This window comes from Cupressus sempervirens, chromosome 6, assembly GCF_028749045.1.
Source record: "Cupressus sempervirens isolate cs-2001-9-10 chromosome 6, ASM2874904v1, whole genome shotgun sequence".
In the NCBI taxonomy this organism is placed as follows: Eukaryota; Viridiplantae; Streptophyta; class Pinopsida; order Cupressales; family Cupressaceae; genus Cupressus; species Cupressus sempervirens.
In genome coordinates, this window is record NC_143123.1 from 128,243,391 (window position 1) to 128,268,599 (window position 25,209).

The window sequence follows — 25,209 nt, forward strand, 5'->3', positions numbered from 1 at the left end:
TGCTCTAATAGCCACTCATAATTATTGCTCATAATAAGCCCCCAAAAATGATAGCACATATTAATAGTCATTCTGAAATGTACTAATAGTTGATCATTTTTAAGCTTTCTTGGCTGGTGATCCATTTGTGCAAAAAGTACCATTTTTTTAGTGAACAAATATTAAGGAGTGAACATAATGAGAAAAGTTTAAAAATTGCAGTTTTAGACAACCTTGCAAATTAAAACGCAAATATTCTCAAGCCAGACACCTAAAAGTTTTTTTCCCAAATATTTAAGAAGCTTTATTTTTTCTCAAACTACCTTATATATTTTACATTTTAGTTTGCATTTTAGTTTGCTGGATGGGGAACACCACTCTTGGGTGCATTGAGGAGGACAACCAGAGTGAAGGGTTTTTTGAGTTTTACAAAACAATTCAGGCAGAAATAAAAGGAAATGAAAGTTTTTAATGACGTCCACAGACCAAAAGAACCCTTAGATAAATTACTATGCTTTCTTCAGGCTGTAAGAGGAGAGTCCAAATTGAAGTGACTAAAATCCAGGTCAGCTGCCACGCACATCCATCCATCTATGTCTCCTCTCGCGATCCAAACGACCAGAATCCTTTTCCGCGCTTTCTTGTACTCTGATATGGATATATAATTCAGGCCATCCGACGAATTTAGGTAATAGTGCATGCTCTGTGAAAATCAAGGTTGCCCTATCAGTTAAAGACAGAAGATCATGTTTCCATTCCTCTCTCTACAGAAACAGTAAAATGGATCAATACATTATCGAGCACTCTTATGTGATCCTTTTCCTTTGCACACTGTCGCTGGGAGCCCTTGCACAGGTAAATATGTTCTTTAATTCTTACTCTTTTCTTCACCGTTTCATTTGTGATTTCTGTTTGCAACCATATAGAATTTTATTTTCCTCTGAGCTGTCTTGGTTCAGATGTCACGATCCTAGAACTATCTCTTGCCCAAAAAAATTTATTTGGGTCTCGAATCTGACCTTGTTTAATGGACGTGTTACACATAGAATCAGGCGTGGTAGTTTCTATGGGTTGAACATTCAACATGTTCTGCAATTAAATATGTAACTGGAAGTTTAAAAATGGATCTCAACTATGAAAATCTAAACGATTCACCGCGGGAGATCATATCAGCTGGCCACATTTTGCTTACAACTAAAAAATATACTTAAAATAAATACTATTCCTTTCTTGATGCAGCACTGTCCTCACGCGTGCAGAAATAGAACTCCCGGAACAAGGAACTTGTAGTCTAGTTTATTCAAATTAGATATTCTACAGCAGAAAATCACATTCAGAAGTAGTAAAGACCACTCGGATTTCATCTCCTTCATTAAAAAAACATAACAAGAGGTCCTCTTTTATTAAAGAAAAAAAAAAAAACAAGAGGTCCTCTTTAATTAAATATTCTTTGCCAGAAGCTTACTACATAACAGAGAATAAGGAGTCTGCTGTCCCTGCAACCAGTTTTTATTTTCAACTCCAAGAATTCTAACAGTTTTCTTCTCCCTCCCATACTACTCTCTCTTCCCACTAACTTTCCAAGCCCACATAAACTCCCCAACTCATTAAAGACTCCTAAACACACTCAACGAAAAAGCTAACACTACTGATTACTAGACAGCCGTCTAAAACAACAGTAAATAGATCCCAATAAGATGGGACAGTCACCCAACCAACTAGGTGTGGGCGGACTGTTAGATTAAATGCTCCACCTCATCCTCCCCTTGCCTTGAAATGTTTGAACATGCCAGTCCTCCTGGTTTTGGCTCATAAGTTGGAACAGCTTGGCTATACTTAAGCATGTCTGCTTCCAAGATCCAAGATCTATAAGAATCTGGTAGACCTCCCCACTTAACAAAATACAACTTATAAGATTTGGATCGGGGGTAGCCACCAATTTGGTATTTGACACCTGTTCAATCTGCTACCTTTTCTTCTTTGGCAAGTTTTTTATTAGAATATTATTATTTTATTACTTTAATGGTCAAGTATGTATTATATTCAATTATTCGTAGATAAGATCATCTTTACAATCTTCTTAAGTCTTTTATTAAAAACTTTCTATTTTGTACATTTGTATAACTCTTTATAATGATCTCTTTGAACATTTGTTAACACATCAAATGTTTACAAATTACTTTGCACTATATGGTATATCAGAGCTATTTTTCTTTTAAAATAATAATTCATTATTGAAATTTCCAGAGTTATTTTTTGAAATAGGTTATAAAAAACTTTAATTTCCTCATGAAATTTTTAGACTCATGAGATTTTCAAAATCCTTTACTTGGGTGTGTTCAATTTTTCTCGCAAAAGCCTTGCACTCTGTCCTCATAAACCCACCAGGGTTTCTATATTTCTGAGGTCTTTTTTTTTTGGCAAATCGCAAGCAACTTTGCTGGGTTTACATTTTTCTGGTTGTCATTGCTTCTAAGACCGGAGCTTGCATTTCAACCATCATCCTTCTATGGTCGCTTTGCACAAAAACGACCACTTCTTTGGTCATTTTGACCTTATTTCTACTCTATTTGTGCCCTACTGCAATCTTTGTTAAATATTTCTACCATTTTTGTGAAGATTTTGAAGCCGACTGGGGTTTTGTTCGATCCTCTCAGTCGTCTAGTCAGATTTGAATTCTGATTGAAATTCTTTGTGGGTTTTTCGAGAGCTCAATTGGGTTTAACTCAAAATTTTCTAGGTTCCTCATTTTTTGTGCCAGCGGATTTGAATTTTGGCTTTAGATTGTTTCTAGGTTTTTTGCAACGATTTGTGGGCCAGCCAATTATTTTCTTGAAATCCACGCCATCTGCACCTCATCATTTCTACTGGTGTCTGCACCTATTTGCCTCTGTTTTTTACATTGGGAAATGTTCAAAATGACATCTTTGATCAACTTAACGTTGTTGAGGGGAGGGTCTGAGTCTAAAGCCAATGTTGTTGAGCACATAGAGCATAAAGAGTTTGCCTTTTATGCCTTAATTGCTAAAAGATCTGCAAACCATGTAAATTCATCTGCTTAATATGTAGATTCTGTTGCTTCTTGACATTTCACTCATAGGTGTGGTTGGTTTATAGGTTTTTCTTCCTTTAGTGATTCAGTTATATTTGGAGGAGGTGAAGAGTATATTGTTGTTGGCAAGGACAACATACATGATACAGTCTGGTGTGAAGAATCTCATTTTCCTCAACGTATGCTATGTCCTAGCATGGAACTAAACCTACTCTAAATGAGTCAGATCATGAGTGATTCTCCTCAACTTGATGTCGTATTTAGTACACACAAGTGCTCGATTGTTAATCATTTGACATGCACTACTATTGCTGTGGGTATTGAGGATCATGGTCTAGATAGACTTTTGGATACTGGTGATTCTCTTGAGCATGCCTTCACAACAAAATATTCTTTTGTCAACAGTCTCTGGCATCATTGATAAGGTCACGTTAACATCCATTATCTTGCTCAGCTTGTTGGGATGATTTAGTGCTTGGTCTACCTGAAATCAAACACAGAATCAATGAGTTTGTGGAGCTTGTTAGGCTGGAAAGCAACATAGGATGCTGTTCAAGGATGGCGACTCATGGGGAGCCTCTAAGGTACTACAGTTGGTCCATGCTAATGTTTGTGGTCTAATGGATACTTCTTCTGTTACTGGGTGCAGGGATTTCTTACTTCTTGTTGATGATTTTGGTAGAAAAACATGGGTGTACCTTCTTTGCATTTCAAAAGTTTTAAGGCCTTAGTAGAAAAAGATTCTAGTTGTTCTATTATCTCTCTTAGGTTTGATAATGGGGGGAGTTATGTTCTACTAATTTCTCCACTTTCTATGATACACATGGCATAAAGCGTTAGTTGACCATACCATACACCCCTCAGCAAAACAAGGTTGTTGAGGGTCGTAATTGTACCATTACAGAAATGTTCAGGCCCATGATGGAACACAAAAATGTTCTTAAGAAATATTGTGCAGTAGCAATGTTTACGACAATCTATCTCCTTATTATGACTTCCATACATGCTGTTAAGGGGAGGATTCTTGGACTGGTCACAAACCTAGGACCAACCATTTGAAAGTTTTTGGCTCTTTAGCAAATGTTTGGATTCTAGATGCCTGATGCTCTAAGTTGGATTCCAAGAAAATTAAAATTACATGTTACAGTGACAACCATAAGGCTTACCGATTAATTGATGAAGACACTGATCGTTTTATCTTTAGTCACGATGCTATCTTTGATGAAGAACAAGGACCATTTGTCTCTTCCTCGTCTGAGTAGGATTCTGAGGATCAACCTTTAAAGGCCTCTCATTTGGCTGTTCGTCTCTCGTTAGGTCCACTTAATGGGAGGGATGATACAAAATTTGAATTTAATGATCAACTACTTGACTTTCCTTTGGATGTTGCTAATCTTCCACTTGTTGTAGATCCTCTTCCACATCCAGCTCTAGTTATTGCTCCTCCTAATTTTGGCACATCTACTCTCTGGCCTAAATGGTGGACTTAGGCTATTATTGGTCTTCGTCCTGACGAGCTCATTGGAGGCAAATCTTCTAGAAATAAGGGCAAGTAGCTAGATACAGTTAACTTTACTCTCACGGGTAACCTTCATAGTATTCATGAGCCTTAGACATTCAAAGAGGCAAAAGGGATTCTTGAGTGAGAACAAGCTATGGATGCAAAATACTAGTCTTATGAAGAATCACACTTGGATTCTCTCTGATCTTGCTGCGGGGAAGAAACCCATTAGCTTCTCGAGGATTCACACAGCAGGAGGGCACTGACTATGAGGAGACTTTTGCTCCTACTGCCAAGATGAGTACAATTTGTTTTCTTCTCACTATTGCAACTTAGTTTGGATGGAAAGTCCATCAAATGGAAGTTAAGAGTGCCTTCCTCAATGTCGAGTTGCAGATAGAAGTCTATATGATGCAACCTCCCAATATCAAGGTTGCTGGCAAAGAGCACCAAGTTTGTAGAATCAAGAAAGCACCTTGTGAACTTAAATAGACTCCTCGAGCATGATACATCTAAATTGATTAGTACTTGCTTGCTCATGGTTTTCAGCGTTGTCCTTCTAACAGTATTTTGTATATCAAATGCTTTGGTGATGATATTCTCTTTCTTGTTGTCTATGTGGATGATTGAATCATTATTGGCATTTCAATGCATTTGTTTGTAGATATCAAAGAAGATATGTGCAAGGATTTTGATATGATAGATCTAGGGCTTCTCCATTATTGTTTAGGTGTTGAGTTTTGGTAGGTTGATGTTAGCATCTTTATGTTTTTAGTTTAAGTATGCTAGGAATTTGCTTGACAGGTTATGTATGCGGGATTGTAAACGTGCTTTCACACCGATGGAGAAAGGATTGAAGTTGTCAACTAAGTCTGATTCTCCTCTTGTTGATGAAACCACTTACATGCAACTAGTGGGCAGTCTCATCTACCTCACTTCCACTAGATCTGATCTCAATTTTGGAGTGAGCTACATTTCATGATTCATTACAGCCCCAAGGCTGATCATTGGGTAGCAACGAATCATTAGATAACACCTTCCACAACTTCTTTAGGATTTGCACCATATACAACTTGAAATGCTGACACACCTGCTGATCAATTTATGATGGAATTACATGCAAACTCAGCTTGAGGTATCACCAAATCCCATTGCCAAGGATTATCTCCAACTTAACACCTAAATAAATCGCCTAGGCTTGTATTTACCACCTTTGTTTGACCACTAGTTAGTGGATGTACGCTGAATTGAATTGCAACCTGCTATATCTAACTTCTTCTACAAGACCCTCCAAAAGTGGCTTAAGAACTCAGTATCCTTGTCAGTAGATGTTGTTATAGGAACATTGTGCAACCTCACCACTTCCTTGTAAAACAAATGTGCCCCTTGGCTTGCATCATTTGTCTTTTTACATGGTTTGTAACGGGCCATTTTAGAAAAGGCTTGATCACTACAAACACATAATCATTCCCTCTTTGGGTACATGGAAGTCCCAAGACAACATCTATAGAAATATCAAACAGTGGCTCTTTTGGTGTGGCCAAGGGCATTTAGAATATTTTGGCATCCTCCATTTTCTATTTGGCACACTCTATAAGCAACACCAAATTTGTTCACATCTCTCCTCATATTAGGCTAAAAGAATTTCTCGCTCACTAGACCAAAAGTCTTATCACTTCCAAAATGTCCATCCAAACCATTTGGGTTCATCTCTCTCACAAGCTTTCCTCTTCATGATCCAAGAGGAACGCAAAGTTGGAATCCCTTGAACAAGAATCCATCCAATGATATGCAGTTTTCAAATAATTGTGTATGGTTTGGAGTATTTAGAATGGCCAAAATGCTGCTAAAATGTGGAGCATTTGCATATTCACCCTTGATCTCTTCAAGAACAACAAATCCAAGACTCATTACAACAAAGAAATGGAGTCTTCTACTCAAAGCATCAGCCACTACATTAGTTTTAACACTCCCATGCTGCACAACAAAATTGTATGCCTGCAACAATGAAGCCACTTTGGCATGTCTGTGTGGCAAGCGACCTTGTAATTTCAAGGCTTGATTGTCTATCATCAATATGGATTCGCTATCTAAAAGATAGTGCCTCCAATATTTTAATGCTTGTACCACAACGCATAATTCTTTATCATAAGCGGTATACCTATTTTAGCTTCATTTAATTCTTCATTGAAAATGGCCCTTGGTTTCCCCTTTAACACTCCCCCGATAGCCACCCTTGAAGCATCACATTCAATTGTGAAAAGTTTCTCAAAGTTGGGCATGGCAAGGATAGGTGCTTCAATAACCTTTTTTTTGAGTTGTTCAAAACTAAGTTCAGCTGCCTTTTGCCAAGTGAAGTCCTTCCCTTTCGTGCAATCAATCATTGGTGCACTTGTGCTGCTGAAATTTCTGATGAATTTCTTATAAATACTTATCGACCCACAAAAGCTCATCCCTTTTGTAATTCCTTGAGGTGTAGGTCACTCAAGAATAGCTTTGACCTTTTTTGGATCCACGTTCAATCCATCTAATGAAATAACATTTCCCAAAAATAATAGCTTACCTTTGCAAACTTCAATCTTTGCAAAATTCCTTCCTTCTCTGCTTCTCACATAAAAACGGTCTTTAACAAGATCATTCAAGATGGTTTTCCAAAGGGCTGGACTACTAGTGGTTATCCCTTTGTTTAAGAATGGGGATATGAACCCATCTAATTATCGCACTATAGATTAACCCCCTATTTGACAAATGTTTTGGGAGCATGGTGGAACATAGAATCAATAATTGGGTAGAAAGGGAAGGAAAAAGATACAAAGGGCAAAGTGGGTTTCAGACCTAGATTCTCTACCATTGATCATTGCATCACTCTTAGGCATTTGATAGAGAAAACTTGGGACAACCAGGGGGGAGTAGCTTATTGCTGTTTTGTGGGCTTAAAGAAAGCATTTGATACTGTGCCTAGAGATAAGCTTTTATAAAGAATGGAAGAATTAGGCATTCCGGATGTATATAGAGCAACAATCCATAGACTTTATGAATGAGTTAGAGACAAAATCAGAACCGAAGAGGGAATGTTCGAGTGTTGGGCAATGACATTGGTGTGAAGTAAGGGTGTCCATTGTCCCCCACTTTGTTTGGCTTATACATTGATAAACTGCAATTTTTGGTAGACAAAATCGATAGTGAGGGGGTCAAATTAGTTGACTATGTGGTGAAACTTTCTTTATGCTGATGATCTAATCTTAATATCAAAAACAATTGAGGAACTAAAAGATCATTTAAAGGCTTTGGATCACTTTTGTTAGGAAGTAGGGATGCAAGTGAACATTATTAAGACAAAAATCATGATTTTTACTTTGAAAAAGGAGGAACATTTGGGCTTTCTATTTGAAGGCAATCCTTTAGAAATTGTGAAGGAATACAAATATTTGGGGATTGACTTCCACTATAGGCTCAATTGGGAGATTTTTACAGCAAAAAGAATTCAAAGAGGGTGTAAAGTATCCTATCTGCTGCAATACAATGTAGAAATGTCGAGCTTTGGGATTGGAAGACCAAGAAAACTCTCTTTGGTCTGCTGTTACACTAATTTTTCTTTACGGGTGCAAGGTTTGGGTGGCAACATGAGAAAGTGTGGGTGGAGACAATTAGAGAGGATTCAGAAACACTTAATACTAGCAATATCAAAGTCAAGGCCTCAATACTGTATGAAATTCTTTTAGTGGAATTTGGTATATACCCATTGGAGGCGATGACAATAAGTCGGTTAATAAGCTATTTAAAGAAACTTGAAAACATGAATAACCAATGTTGACCCAGAATTGCAATGAAAGAGGGCTTGGCTCATAGGAAGAAGACTTGGATGGAACAAGACATAAAGTGGTTGAGTACATGGACCATTAAGTTGCAAGATTGTCCTATTACCAATGTGGAAATAAAGAAGTTTATCATGGGAAATTTCCAAACTACCATGTGGTCTTATAACATATGGTGGAAAAAGACACATTATATCAAAGTGTTCAACCCTACCAGGGGGAGGGGGATCAAGCTTATCTAGGGCAACTATTAATGGTAAGGCTAGGGTGTTAGTGGCTCAGCTAAGGATCGATTCACATCATCTTAGATTCGACACTGGTAGATGGAAAAGGCTTAAAGAGGAATGGGAGGAGAGGATCTGCATGTTTTGCGAAAAGGGGTTGTTGAAACTGAAGGACACTTTCTCATTGAGTGCATGACATCCGAGCCCACTACGGGTTCATCTTGGAGGTGGGCATAAGCATGCATAGTTTATTTGAAGGGGACAAGATGAAGCAAATTGCTAGTTTGATTATCTAAAGTCATAGCAGGAGATCAGAATTGGAAAGGAATATGGAGTCAGTTTTAGGTTTCTTGACACGTGGTCCCATAGGCCATTAGTCTTGTGGATGTCATTAAAATCCTTCTTTCATCCATTCATGGTTGATAATCTTTTTGCCCTAAGCATGTCAAGAACTACCCTCAAATGGTCTACATGCTCCTATAAAGATTTACTGAAAAATTAAGATATTATCGAAATAGACTATTACAAACTTCTTAATGTGCATTCTAAATACTTGGTTGATTGTTTACATGAAGGTAGTAATAGCATTGGACAATCCAATGACATCACCACTCAACCAACCCATCGTGGGTTGAAGGTGGTCTTCCACTCATCACCTTCTTGGATCCGAATTTGATGGTAACCTTGTTTGAGATCAAACTTGGAGAAGATGTTAGCACTTGACAAGCAATCCAATAAGTCATCCATTCTGGATAGCAGACAATGGTACTTTATAGTGACTTTGTTAATGGCTCTAGAATCCATACTTAATCTTGACTTTCATCCCTTTTTAGGGAAGAGTAGAGTAGGTGTGGCACAAGACCTCATGCTTTCTCACAAATCCTTACTCCAACAACACAGTGATTTGTTTCCTCATTTCCTCATTTTTTTAGAGGAGTCATTCTATAATGTAATGTCCCCATTTTTGCCAGCATTGGAGTTTCAGAGATTAGCCTATTATTGTGATTGTCGTAGGCTAATTATTGTGAATAGAGTATCTTTTGAGACAATTGCTTTTCTTGGGAGGGTTTTATCTTCTCCACATTTAAGTAAGCTATAGGTTGGTCTTCGTTTGGCTCAGTTTGGACTTTGTTTGGGCTTAATTTTGGTCTACTTACTATTTGTGGTAAGTTGGGTGTTGATTGAGATGGACATTTTCTATTTTTGGAAAGTGCATTTGGCCACATGGAGAAATAATAGGTATGACTCCTATTTCAGATGACATATTTAAATGATGAGTATTTTGGGAGTTATTATATGTTTAGTGGCCAAATTATTATTAATTATTAAATGGCTTATTATAAAGTTATAATCTAACTTTATAATTTCACTTAAGTTGAGTGTTGAGTTATCATTGGAAAGTGTCATTTATTAATTAGTTAAGCCAAGTCAAGTGAGAGAATCTAAAGGAAGCTTCTAATTAATGTTGTGTGATGAAGCTTCTTGAGTGAAGTTACATTTTGGCAACAAAAGGGAATTTGAAGGTTATAAATACGAGCCCATTTGTTGAGAAAAGCATGCTTGGATATTTATTTGCTTTTGTTGCCTTTGTGGCTTTTTCTGAGTTATGATTTTTGATGCCCTTGCTGAGGTATAAGGGTTTTGATGCTGAGAAGTGGTTTTTAATTCACAGCTGAGGTATTGTGAATTAGTTTCTGAGAAATGTTTTGAATCATTGCTGAAGTGTAGTGATTTAATTATATTTTGGGATATTGGTTGAATCTTCTCTACTGTATTCTCTGTGTCTGAGGAGCGATTGTTGGTTGGAATAATTCAGTGTCTTCTCTTATTGTATTGACTATCGCTGAGAGGGCAATTCTATCTTGGAGAGTTTGGTAATTTACATATTTGTTTTTTGCTAATTTCTGATTTGGATTTCTCAAGGCTGGACGTTTGTGGTTTTGTTGGTGATAAAATCTTTATGTGATTGCAAGCGGGAATTGTCTGAAGCATACTAAGTTAGTGAATAAATTCAGAATTTGATGGGAGCGATTTGTTGTTTCAGATTTAAATGTGCAAATTCACATGGCAGATTTATATACTAGTCCTTGATATTTATTTGAGCAATGTATAAGGCTAAAGTTAACTGAATTTTGTGAACAATTGTTGCATTTTCCAATACCGTGTTTCGGAATATTAAATACCATATATTCAATGATAATTGGGTTGTCTGCCAAGTGTTTGTTGAAATGTCAAATGTTTGAATAAGTGGTATTGCTAGAAGCATAACCAAACAGGGTTATTACAGGCAGCTTGATTTGGAAGTTTAGCACCAAGAATTGGATCAATTTGGTGCGTAATACTAATACCTCTAGAGGGAGGCAAACCAGATGGTAGGTAACTTGGTGTCAAATCAGAATGTTTTTGCAGCAATTTCTGCACTTCCATTTGAATTTTTTGCTGATCTGATCTCACCTTTTCTTGTGGATAAAACATAGAACAAATCTCTCCCTTTGATTCTCTAAAAAACTCTTTCCACCCCACTGTAAATAGGGACAAAGCTGGTGTTCTTGTTCTATCCTTTGCCCTTATAAGGCTTTAAGGCTTTAAGATATGGAGTTTACCCTTATGATGTATCTCATAGGTGCTCTCTATTGTAATGAATTACATCTCTATCATATAGCCAAAGCCTGCCCAATAATAAGTGACAAACATTCATTGGCACTACATCACACAACTCTTTATCTTCATATGGACCGATTTTGAATTCAACAAAGCAAGATTTGTTCACATTAACACTATGATCCTTTTTCAACCAAGAATATATAAGGATTTGGTTTTGGTATGCATGTAAGCTTTGACATTTGTACCATCTTTGTACTTACCACCAAGTTATCAGTGGATCCTCCATCAATAATCATCTTGCACACTTTATATTGGGACTTGGATTGTGTTCAAAATTTACTGTTTCTATTCCAATCAGATATGCTGGTTTCTTTATCCCCAGTGATCATAGTCCTCAACATCAAACCCTCACCAATCTTTGCTACCACTTCTTTTGTCAAGGGCTCTTCTCCTTCTTTTTTCTTGAGTCACAGTTGTTCTCTTGGGGCTTGTGGGCAATCTAAAACTCTATGGGGCTCACTACAAATATAGCACTTCAAAGCTTTCCAATGTAATGTCCCCATTTTTTAGTTGCATCAGAATTAATGGATTTAGCTAATCATTTGGTCTTTGTAGGCCGAGTCCGGTGTTTAAAGAATCTTATGGTGGAGTTATTTTGCTCTCTAGTGGCCAACTGTGATTTTTGGCTCCGTTTTGAGGGACTTACTATTTATGGTAAGTCAACAGTTGATTCCAATGAGTTTAGATGGTAGGGGTGCTGATCTGGAGGTGGAGGTGCCAATCAACAAAGTCGCCAATTGGTTGTTTATCAATTTAGTAGAGGCAATGATTTGGGAGTGGAGGTGCCAAGACATTGGATATTCAATTTATAAATCATTGAAGTTACAATGCTTGATTAAGAGCATTTATGATTGCAAACTAGAAGAATGAGAAAGTAAGAAAAGAAGAGAAGGAAATAATGAAGTAGATTTCCAAGGTCGATTTCTAACCAAGTCCACCTGTCCTTAATAGTGATTTGCATTGTCACTCAGCCATGTGGAACCCTCAAGTCCACCTCATTGTGCTCATGGAGATAGTCACATGGCCTAACTAGTCATACAGAGAAATTGTATAGGGATAAGGTTTACATAAATGCCGACATTGAGTAAACACTGAATATGAACATCACATTCCACATGAGTCATAATGTAATGCCAAGATGCCAATATCAATACATCATGATATCATAGTACATCACTGTATCATAGAGCTACAATAAGAAGGAAAAGGTGCCCAAATGACAATGATCATCATAAAAAAATGAGTACACATCCTCGAATGGAAACAATAAGCACAAGGAGGCAACAACAAGAGAAAAACCAACGTTGCCATGTGACATATGTCACAATGCAATACCCAAAATGCTCAAGCAACAATAAATCCATAGGGTGCTACTCAATCTATTAGGACCTAGAAACTAGAGTGCAAAGTGTAGAGAGTGTCATCATGTGTGCTTGTGGAGACATTGTACAGCTTTGTGCTTTCTCTAATATGGACAAGAGTCATGATCATCCAAAGATCTAATGCCACATGTCCAAGCATATTACTCCGAGTAAGATCTGACACCTCCATGTGCGGGCATGCTTTGTTAACAAGCTTCTTACTAGTGCTGAAGGCATGTATGGGGCACCATTTATCTTAATGACTGTTTAATCCCAACCCAAAATCTTAGTTAAATTATTACATGATTAAGAGACTTCCCAATTAGGATTGCTAGCATGCCACTTACAAGATTGGGACATGTTGGGAGCCACTCCATAGATCCACTTTAATACCTAGAGAAATAGAAATGCCAAGTTGCATGTTTCCAATATCATTTCCACACCACTATTGCCCAATGAAATTCCATTTTCACATGTACTCTCGAGTCTCAGCTAAAAACTGCCATTTCCATGCATAATCATGGTATAGTCAATTAGATATAATGCCAAGAGAATGGATCCAAACAATTTTTTATGTATAAAGTTATGATTCCACAATAGAATATCATTTTTAAACATTCAAATTCCACTTTTCACAAAACGCTAATATGAGACAAGAACTATTCATGGAGGCCATTCATCCAACCATTGCTAGACCTCCAAAAAGCTCAAAATTTCAAACTTCACAAATAAAAAATCTGGGAAAACCCATTGGTCCCTTGTTGCACAACACCTCAAAATGCATTCAAATCAACATTTCATTATCCACTAAGAATTGGGCAGCATATCATTTAATAAAACTATGTTTTCCAAACTGAAATCGGTATCTTTTAAGATAAGCAATGGAATGAATTGATTTCAAAAGGAAATATATCTATTTGACTAAAGTAATCATTTGCAACAAATTTCAAACAATAAGATGAAGATTTGAAAGAGATCGAATTTCCTACATCACAAGTTGCCAAAACTTCAAATGGAGGAGTTCTACATACCAAAATGAGGACATAAATGTACAGCAGAATGAAGCATTCCCCCAGAGAATTCCAATGAGCCATCACTCATAGAGATGTATACAAGAGATCTCCCAAAATCATTAGTTCAAAATTAGCACGTAGGGTTTCTTGAGAGCAAAATGAAGAAAAAAAAGCTGTGCTGAAAGGAGTTCTAATTTCAGAATATAAATTCACTTTTGAGTGAGAATAAAAATAATTTTAAAACCTAATTATCAATTATTTCACATTCAAATGCTAAGTTGCTTCAACAATATTAAAATATCATTGATATGCGCATTAATATATTGGCATTTCACAAGTGACCGACCTTGCACAATCGTTCTTATGAGTCTTACACGACTATGCATTGGGTAATTAGATTAAGGAAAATTGTCTAAATGAGGAGTTAGGGTTGGGTAACCTAAATGGCTAGTGTACTATCTCTCATAACCATTTTTGGGAATATGGGCATGCTAAAATCTGTAGAGTTAGGTGGAGTTGACACTTAGTATCTGTAATCACTAAAATATTCACACATCAAGTGTACCTTCTCATATATATATATATATATAGATAGATAGATAGATAATAGCTGAAGTGCATATATTAAGAAAATATTTGAAGTAACTGTGGTCATTAGGGGATTTTAATACTATGAGATCAAAGGTAGGTTCCACTGTTTATTTAGAGATTGCAGATCTCTTTTGGCCTTCTTCAGTTATTCTGACTAGTAGTGTTTAGCGTTCTACCTCAGGGAGACTTCACATCTTCGTGACCACACTTTACAGCTTATGTTTCCTCAGAGTTAGGCCTTGGATCAGCTCATCACTGCCTTTTTCCCACCCATGTCACCCTTTAGGGGCATGAAGCATCCACTTGCTACACTTGTCTTGAGACATATCAGATTTGTTAGACCTCGTCACGGATTTATCAGACAGTGACACCCTGTCTCCAGTGCTACTCAGAGATGCGCCCACACCCTTGGTCACTTTAGGCCATATCCTTCGGTGATGGATTTCTTCTTATCGAGAAAGGATATTTAGTCCTCTCGTTTGTTGGTTGTTTCCTTGCTTTGCCTTCTAGTTTGTTCTTTCTCGGACATTGTTTGGTGCTCTCGCTAGGTTGCTCTTCATCCCTGTTGCATTACCTAGTCCCTTGGACCCTTTAGTTGGTCTCTTGTTGGATATTAATAACATTATTTTATCTTATCTTATCTTATCTCATATATTCAAATATCACCCCTTTCATTTTTAATCATCAATTAGAGCAGAATAATAAAAATAATTTCATCTAACTAATTGTATTAAATAATGACATTAATATTATTTTACTACGATAGTGAGAATATAATTATTTTCTGAATGGGGTCAAATCTAACATCATCATCACCTCATCATCATCATCCACTAAAACTACCATGCATCTCTAACTACATCCTTTTGCACTTAATATCATCATTTTCATTACCAAACATTTATAAATATTAAATTGATTAAAATAATATAATATATCATTGGATGCACTTTAACAACTGATCAAATTAACCTTTTAATGCAACAAACAACTGCACACTGTTTTACACAACCTAGGCACAAGGAATAAAACAAGCATGCTTGCCACCGCAACAACATAATCTAGAGCACCATGATAAAATCCATCAGCAAATAGGCACAACTACAAGCACAATGCCAATCTATATCAAGAAAAACATAATGCATAAGAGCAAACAGGAGAGGCACTACAAAATCTTGCTATGTGTATCATTATCCATGTATTTACTTTGTAAAACCTGACACCATAGTTTCCAAGGTTCTTGGTGCAGGAGCACCTACTCTAAACTCATCAAACAATGCACCTAAGAGTCCTAACATTCTACATAGTTTAGAAGTTCTAGTCAGGCACATAGACCTAGTTGTAAGGCCTAGTTCCAGGATAGGCATAATTATAAGCCCCTGGCTAACTAAGGTCAAAATGGTCAATAAGCCTAAAAATTCATAGGATCTTAGGGTTTTCCATGTTTTTAAGATTTAGATCCATGTTGGATCATTAGCATAGTGCTAGGACCAAGTTTGGTCATTAGGTTTGCAATTTTGCAAATTTTGCAAAAGTTGCTCTAAAAGTTGTCATGCAACTTCTGAGCACTTTCTTAAAAGTTGTCAAAAACTTGTAATCACTTCTCGCAACGGCTAAAACAGTTTAAACTGGTCATGTAAATGTTGGGAATGCCCTACAAAGCCCTCATAGGTGGGTGGTAGGAAGAACAATGTAATTTTGGCAAATATCAATAAAGATAAACAGCATTTCTCTGCAGATTTCATGTTCCAGGCCGTTGTACGGAGAGGTACGGACATGGGGGTATGTGCCAGTGATTCCAAAAGTTGGAGAATTGAATCTTCTTCTTTTGCATTTGGTCTCATGCTTTGATCAGGTCTAGTGTGGGAGATATCAAATTTTTACTCTCACTGCCTAGAATTAAGGCTAAAAATCAGGATTCTAATAGGGCTTGATTGTTTAGGCACATTCCACCATGGGAAATTGATGCCCATTGGTGGAATACGAGCTTTACCAATGTACTTTCAGATTTTGCAAGTTAGAAGTGTGGAAATGTAGAGGGCTGGATTTGCCACCATACCCTAGGTGTGCATCTCTATGTGTACACCAATCAGCAATTTGGAACAGTCACCCATAGAATTTGGTTGGGGATTCTTCAAAGCCTGAAACCTTAGATTTTAGGTTGTTTTATATACCCTCACATGTCTCCATGCTTAGTTTGTATTTTGGCATAGGAGAAAGAGCACTTGTAGTGCATTTGGAGCCCTAATTAGGCCTATCAGCCCGGTCTAACATTGCAACAGCAGCAACCTCCATGCATTTCCATCCTTTGGTGTTCAAGCATGTTTTATAAAACCCAAAAGGGTATCCGAATCCCTGACCAAAGCATCATCTTGTTTGGAAACATTCAAACTTATGATCAAATCTCACTCTAGGCAGGGCTACAAGCCAAATCCATGGGTTGTGAAGCAACTTGGTTTTATGGGTTGCTTTTGAAGGAAAGAACCATTGAGTCCTTGTGAATAAGACCTAAATGGGCCAGAACAGTGATTGTAGGCCACCCCTGCTCTTTGTATCCACTTTTTGGGGTTTGATCCCTCTTTTTGTTGAAGAAGTCCAATAGTGCATTTGTGTGTTTTGGTACTTGGGACCTTGGTAAACCTAGTGATTAGGTTACTTTGCATTGTAGGGTTGTGATAACCTTCTCTAAGCCCTTTTCTATACTTGTGATAGGTATTTGGCACTTGGACCCTTCACTTGGGTGTTGAGGGATTTGGAAACATTACCATTTCTCACTACAAAGAAATCAGGAATTTGCTACTTTGCATCCTTATGTGGGATTTGATAAATCAACACATAAAAATTCATCTGATTTATCAAAGCTTTGTCCTCAAGATGCAAATCATTTAGGTTTTGTGAGTGAAGAATTCGAAGGGGAAGAAGTCCTTCTAGTGTTCAACATACATCCCAGCCCCCCAGCTGAGCTAGTCACATTGTGAGAGAAACCATTGTGAAGCTCACAATACTTAAGAAACTTGACACCCTCCTTTGAGTTGATTTTGGTTTCTTGAAGAAGAATGATCTCTGCTTTCAATCTATGTAGCTGACACCTCATAAAGCATCATTTGTCATTTTAGCTCCTCATATTGCACAAAATGGTTTTTTTGGGCCTCCAAGGGAGGCATGTACTCACTTGGATTTATTCATGTATGCTTTAATGCTGGCGAATTTCTTCTTAGAGGCCTTCTCCTCTCTTTTGTTTGTTAGACTTCCTTCTTGTTTCTTTTAGTCCTGCTTTCTATCATTGCCCACTGGGGTCAAAATCCTCATTCATCTTTAGTAGAGTAGTTGCTTTCAAAGTCTGAAGTCTTCATCTCTCCTTTGAGTGTCACAGTAAAAGCTCATTGTGTTCAAACTGAACAATATCATTGATTGCCTTTGAATTCTCCCTCAGTCCTGGGATAAAAGTCCTTACTGATGCATTACCTTTTCTGTCCTTGTTGATCTCTACAGTCTTATCTTCCAATGGGATTGACTGAGCCACAATAGAGGTTATCTTTGGCCATCCATTCCTAATGTTGTTATTTGTTTGCGGCTTAGATCTAGGGTTAACGGGGATATGATCTGGTACTTCATGTGTTGGTTTTGGTGGAGACAAAGCTAAGCCAATCATTTTCTTGGGCGTCCATCTTTGGTTTTGGGGCTATTGGCCAAAATATGAATTCTGTTGCAAATTTCAAAATGATATGACTGGGCACTTCTTTGATGCTAGAGCCTTAATTCTGAAGGAGAAGACAAAGGCCCCTTCCCCCAAATCGACGTTGATTGCCCTCACCAAGCAATCATTGATCTTGTACAAGCACTCCCAGAATCGATATTCAATAGAAGTTATTTAGCAGAGTCCAAATTGGCTTGTTTGTGGGATTCTTAACTTCAAAATGAAATTAGGGATACATCTTTGACATGTGTTCTCCCTCTAAAGCCCCTCTAGAATCTAATCTGTACTATCTTCACAATCGAAATCAGCCAATAATTGCATCCAAGCTTCCCAGCATCCCACAGGACATCCCCAGCATCCACACAAATCTTTGCTGCTTGCTCGCCATCTGCTTGAATGTACCTTCACGCCCTAATTTCAAAGGAACTTTCACGTAATGAACTTGCCTTTTTTTGAGTCTTTGCTAAATAAATAAATAAAATTAAATAAATAATCAATAAAATTATTGATTAAATAATAAATAAAAGTATTACATACTTTTTACTTGGCTTGACTTGTTTAGTGTATTTTGGGCCTTTGCAATCTTGGGCTGGCATAAGGAGATAAATGGTGTTGAGAAGGCGGGTTCGTGCGAAGAAGATTAGGGAAGTTTTGTTACTGACCTTAGCATTAAACAAATCCTCTGATGTTGGGAGAAAATTTTCAGCAATTTGGTGGGATGATAGCCCTGCCTTATAGTTTGTTCATAGTCTGATTTCATACATCAGCTAGTCTAATTGGCATGGGCTTGAAGGCTGCAGGCAACAGATAGGATGCTTATATTACGTTAATAGATAAGCTTCTATTATTAGTTAATGGTTATGTATTTGTAATCTATTGTAAATATTAGAATGTTTCTAATATTAGTTAGTCTGTAGTTATCTGTTAACTTTCTTTAGCTTTCTTTTAGCTAGAATAGAATATTTCTATTCTTTACAATCATTTCCTAAGGAAACATCGTTTTATTCTTTTGTATATATTGACCTCTCGGTCTCTGTTAATAACAAGCAAATATTTTCCAATTACTTTGTAATATTATCAGAGGCAATACTCTAATTTTTTTCGAAAATGATTATAATTTCTTGGTTGAAATTATTTGCCTTTTAGTTTCAAAATTATTTTCATGTATATTTGCTTCCAAAACATCTGGTTTGACTAGGGTTTTTTGCCAAAAAAATCCCACCATTTTCTCTGTAACTCATGCAATTTTTTCTAGTCTACAAACTTGCACCCTTCTATTTGCAACTAGCGCGACTGAATCCTTTGAAAATCGAGGGTTATTCTTTGTTGTTCACGTGGAGGTCTATTGGGCGTCATTTCTTTGCAATTCACGCCCAGATTTTTCTGCCCATTGTGTCCAATTTCTCTAAAAATTGTGTGTTTCTTTTGTGGCCCTTTTTTCCGTTTTTTTAGAAAAGTCTTCGTTTTTTGCCTATTTGGAGGCATCTAGATTTTTTACAAACCTCTGTTGTTTATTTACGCCCAGATTCTACAATTTTTTGCTGCAAATCTGCCATTTTTCTAAGCTTTTTTGTACCCAAGGCAGTTTTTGTTCAAAACCCAATTTTTCAGTACTAGATCTGAAATATTTTTACATATTTTTGGAGGGTTTTTTGAGAGCTCATCTAGGTGGTTGTCCAATTTTTCTGGGTGTCCCATTTTTCGAGTTGGCAGATCTAGAATCCGACAATGTATTCCTTCTGGGTTTTTCGAGCTCTCTTCTAGGTACCTCTTCATTTTTTTGTCTTCAGTTTTTTTGCCTTGAAGTACATGCATTTACAGATTTTCATGCTTTTCCACTGAAAAATGTTCTACGACATCTCTGACTAATATTTTGCTCGAGGGAAATCAAAAGTTCAACGGTTGCAATTATGGCATGTGGAAACAGCGGATACTAAGCATCTTCGAATATTGCAACAACGGTAAGGTGGTTTTGGGTACTACAACTCAACTTACTCAAGCTGGTCCTAATCCAAGCAATCTGGTTTGCAACACACAACAAACAATGCGGAGCGCACTGAGCAGAAAAAATCTTCCTTTATGCCTTCATGGCTAAAAGACCAGCAGATCAAGTGAAGTCGTCTGCCTGGTACATTGATTCAGGTGCCTCTCATCATTTCACCCACTGCAGAGACTGGTTCATTGACTACCAACCTTATTTAGATTCTGTTATTTTTGGTGGCGGAGAAGAGTACACCGTTGTCAACAAAGGCAACATTCAAATTCAGTCTGCTGGGAGGAATATGATTTTCCTCAATCTGTACTATGTTCTAGGGATGAAACTAAATCTACTCTCAGTCAGTCAGTTGCTGTGACATTCTCCATAGTTGGATGTCACCTTTAGTTCACATAAGTGTACCATCACTGATAGGGCGACTCAGTCTACTATTGCAGTGGGTCTTGAGGATCATGGTCTTTTCTGACTTATTGATTGTGGTGATTCTTGGGACTTAGCTATGGCTGCTCGGCGGTCTTTTGTTAGCACACTTTGGCATCAATAGTATGGGCACTTAAATGTGCATTATCTCTCTGAACTTGCTCTAAAAGAGCTTGTCATCGGTTTGCTAGAGATTCAAACTCAACAACTTGGAGTTTGTGACACATGCCAGGCTGGGAAGCAACATCGCACACTTTTCACCATTGGCGATTCATGGTGAGCTTCTCAAGTACTTTAGCTTGTTCGTGTTGATATTTGCGGCCCTATGGCCACTCCTTCTGTTCTTGGGTCTAGGTATTTTCTTTTGTTCGTTGATGATTTCAGTAGAAAAATGTGTGTATATTTTAAAAAAAAGAAATTAGATGCATTTCCTGTATTTTAGAAGTTTAAACCTTTAGTTGAAAAAGAGTCTAGGAAATCTATTATTACTCTTAGGTCAGACAATGGGGGGGAATTGTGTTCTAATGAATTCTCTAGCTTCTTGGATACTTATGACATCAAATGCCAGTTAACCACACCCCACACACCACAACAGAATAGTGTAGTTAAGCGTTGGAATAGAACAATCACCGAGATGGCTCGCTCCATACTCGAACACAGACATGTTTCGAAGAAATTCTGGCTAGAAGCAATCAACACTGCAATTTATCTTTTGAACCGATCACCCACAATGGCAGTTAAAGTTAGACTCCGGAAGAGGCCTGGTTAGATCTCAAGCCCAAAATCAGTCACTTGAAGGTTTTTGGCTCCCTTGCTTTTGTTTAGATCCTTGATGTGTTACGCACCGAGTTGGATGCCAAGAGTCAGAAACTCATATTTGCTGGATAGAGTAGTCTTCACAAAGCCTACTGCTTGATTGACATTGAGACATCTCGTCTCCTGTACAGTCGTCATGTAGTCTTTGATGAGTAGTAAGGACCATTCATGCATGTTTCTCTTGTTCCTGATCCAACAGACTAGCCTACGAAGGCTCATGATTTGGGAGTAAGACTTCCATTAGGTCCACTTGATGGGAGGGTTCTAGTAGCTCCTTCTACTCCAGTTATACCAGTGCTCCTTGTATAGACTTCTCCAGCTTCTCCTGCAAGATCACCCAGATTTGTAGATGCTTCACCTGAGTTTGAACTAGATTCTTCAGATGAGGAACCTGATCATAAAGCATCTTTGATACTAATGTTGGTAATTCTCCTTTTCGGCCTAAGTGGTGAGCTAAGACACTTGCTGATATTTGTGATGATGAGAGAACTGCTCAGAAAAAAGAGCAAACCTACAAAGTCTTTTAACTTTGCTCTCATGGCCAACATTCACAGTGTGTTTGAACCTCAAACATATTTCAAGGCTAAAGGAATTCCAGAGTGGGAACATGCCATGACATTTGAACACCAGAGCTTGCTAAAGAATAACACCTGGGTCTTTTTTGATCTTCCACTAGGGAAGAAACCCATTGGCTGCAAATGGGTTTATAAAATCAAATACAAATCTGATGGTACTCTGAATAAGTACAAAGCTCATTTAGTTGCAAAGGGCTTTTCTCAGCATCAGGGTATTGATTATGAGGAGACCTTTGCCCCTACTGCAAAGATGAGCACAATCAGATTAGTCCTAGCCATGGCAACATAGTTTGGTTGGAAGGTCCATCAGATGGATGTTTAGAGTGCTTTCCTGAATGGTGATCTCCTTGAAGAGGTCTACATGACGCAACCTCCTAGTTTCAAGGTTGCTGGTAAAGGACATCAAGTTCTTAGATTAGTGAAAGCTCTCTATGGCTTGAAGTAGGCCCCTAGGGCATGGTACATGAAAATTGATAAGTACCTCAGTGATCAAGACTACTGACAGTGACATCATCCTTCTAGTTATTTCTAGTTATTTATGTGGATGATTTGATCATCACTAGTAGTTTGACATCTTTGATTTAGAGAATCAAACAAAATTTATGCTAGTGTCTTGATATGACTGACCTTGGGCTAATGCACCATTGCCTAGGTGTTGAGGTTTGGCAACAGTCTTCTAGTATATTCATCTCATAGTCCAAGTATGCCAGGGTTTTGTTAGACAAATTTCGTATGCAGGATCGCAAGCTTGCATCTACACCCATGGAGAAAGGTCTCAAGTTATCAGCCAAGTCTGATTCTCCTCCCGTTGATGATACTACATATAGGTAACTAGTAGGCAGCCTCATCTACCTCTCTACCACTAGGCCTGATATCACCTTCGTAGTCAGCTACATCTCATGTTTTATGACAGCTCCTAAGGCTGATCATTGGATGGCAGCAAAGCCTGTGCTTCGTTATGTGAAGGGCACCACAGAGTTTGGACTTCTTTACTCTCAAAGTTATACTCCTAGACTTAGTGGGTTCATAGATTTAGATTGGGCATACTTTGTTGATGATTAAAAGTCAACTTCTGGATGTGTTCAGTTTGGGATCCGGTGCCGTCACATGGACCAATAAGAAGCAACAAGCAGTTTCTCTCTCCTCTACAGAGGCTGAATACAGAGGGACAGTCAAGGTAGGTTGTGAAGTTATATGGCTTCAACAGATGCTTTGGGATATGCAAATGTCACCAGTAGGACCGATCACTTTGTTTGTTGATAATGAAGGCGTTATCCAATTAGCACGAAATCCAGTCTTCCATCAACGAACCAAGCACGTGGATGTGCATTGTTACTACATATGACAACTGGTTGAAGACAGGACAATAGACTTGCAATATGTTCTTACCATGAATCAGAGTGCAGACATTCTCACCAAGCCTCTTGGTCCTAATAAGTTTGTTAAATTCAGAGGACAGCTTGGTGTTGTGGATAGATTAACCATTAAGGAAGGCTATTGCGATAATAGATAAAATTCTATTATTAGTTAATGGTTATCTATTTTGTAATCTATTGTAAATATTAGAATGTTTCTAATATTAATTATTTTGTAGTTATCTGTTAGCTTTCTTTTAGCTAGAATAGAATATTTCTATTCTTTACGATCGTGTTTCCTAAGAAAACATTGTTTTATTCTTTTGTATATATTGACCTCTTGGTCTCTGTTAATAACAAGCAAATATTTTTCCATTTACTTCGTAATAGCTTACATATCTTGATTCCTGTCTGGAACGGAGGCTTGGGCACATACATCCTTTGCTGTGTGTCTGGGATGAGAACAAAGATAATAGTTTCTGACAGATGGAAGGTGACTCCATTAAGTTTGTAATAGCATCGCCAAGGGTCTAAGGATCAGATTTGGGGCAGCACTGATTCTGTTGGCTGCATTGCGCTACTTCCAAGGTACACAGTAATCTGAGTGAAGATTAACTTGACTATGATCTGAGACAAGATTAAATCTATATTTGCTTTCTAAAAACAGTTTATAAATTATCTATATTTGAGAACTGACAGTTTAGTAAATCTGCATTTATAATTAGTCCTGTTCTTGAGGATTGTAAGAACTGAGGATTACATTTTGGTATTGGAATGGTTCAACTCTGGAAATACTATCAATGAAAATTGTATCTATATTTGTAAAGCTACTGTTCTGAGCAATTGAAGAGTTTTGTAATTAATTCTGTTTTTTCCTAAGTTTAATATTTGATATCTGTGCATATGAATCTGGATATCTTGAGTGGGATATTTAATCTGAACAGAGGTCCTAATGTGAAGCCAAAGAAACTATAGATTAAGAAATATGGACTTGCATTTCCTTGAATGTTCGACTGTATTGGTAAGTAATTTCTAGATTTTGAATACTTGCTTCAATGATTAAAAATAATCAAGGGTATTTATATTAGAGGATTCTTCTTAGATGAAAGACGCCTTATATAATGAACAAGATTGTCTAATGTTTTTAAATAGGGCAGGTGGCTCTAAGATGGGATATATGATTTTCTTTCTTATTTCAACTCTACCCTTTAATTTTAAATTGATTTGCAGGCAAGTTAATACACTTGATTTTTAGCCAAGCAGTTTGAATATGATAAATAGCTTAAACCACGTGGAAATATTCTCAAAGAATTCCAGACATGACCTTATTAAACTTGGAGTTAGATCTCACAAATAACTTCTTTTATGATGTCAAATTCAGGGAGGCTTAGATGTAAAAAATTGTATGCCTAAATTTGGCTTCCCATAGAATAAACTTTGAAGCCTTGTAGAATACATTTTAAATGGCTTTAAAGGTTTGTTGGAAGGTGTAAAACATGGTCTTCATGCATGTTGGTAGCAGTGTTTCTAGTGATCTATTATTTACTGTTCTGAATCTATCTAAACAATCCACCAGGAGTTATGAAATGGTTAAGCACTTCAATCAATTTTCTTTGCTAAGGAGGCTAAAAATGGTAGTCTAACTGAAATATCATATTCATTTAATATCATTAGCACAAATATATTTTAGGTATGAATAGGAGTTCTGATATATATATTTTTTTAGTGTATAGATACATACTGATCTTTTCTAATAGGCTTCCCTAACTGGAGCTTTTCCATTATTTCATGCTGTGATCCAGGAACTACATGACTTCACAGCTCACAGGTATGAAATGTCCGCTAGCTATGCCACATATAAATCAAAACTCTTCTCATGGTGGTGCAATTAGGATGTTTGAGATTTCAAAAGAATTCAATATGCTATTTATCTATTATTATTTGCATAGATGTGGTTATATAATTTGTGGTTTCACATTTCAGTTTCTTTTCAAGTTGCTACACTATGGAATTAGCATGAATTTAGAATACGAGGAATCTAATCTCACTATAATCTATATTTTTTTCCTTTGGAGTTCATATTTGTTTATGTTGCTCAGACTTAGCTGTAAGGACTAGGAAAGCACAAGTATTTGTATGAGTGCATATTC

General features: G+C 37.2%; 1 protein-coding gene across 3 annotated transcripts in view; it reads left to right on the forward strand.

Annotated features, from left to right (window-relative positions):
* The first annotated feature begins 338 nt into the window (after positions 1 to 338).
* The window catches only part of LOC149551562 (uncharacterized), a 63,811-nt gene continuing 38,940 nt past the window's right edge, over positions 339 to 25,209 (forward strand). The window contains exons 1-3 of one of the 3 annotated variants that reach the window (XM_089787062.1): positions 339 to 667; positions 750 to 834; positions 24,862 to 24,887. In XM_089787062.1, the coding sequence (XP_089643188.1) occupies positions 760 to 834; positions 24,862 to 24,887 (101 nt within the window). In that variant the 5' untranslated portion in view covers positions 339 to 667; positions 750 to 759. Of the gene's footprint in view, positions 835 to 24,816; positions 24,888 to 25,209 lie in introns of all 3 variants that reach the window. The other 2 variants (XM_089787060.1, XM_089787061.1) reach the window with 2 other exon arrangements.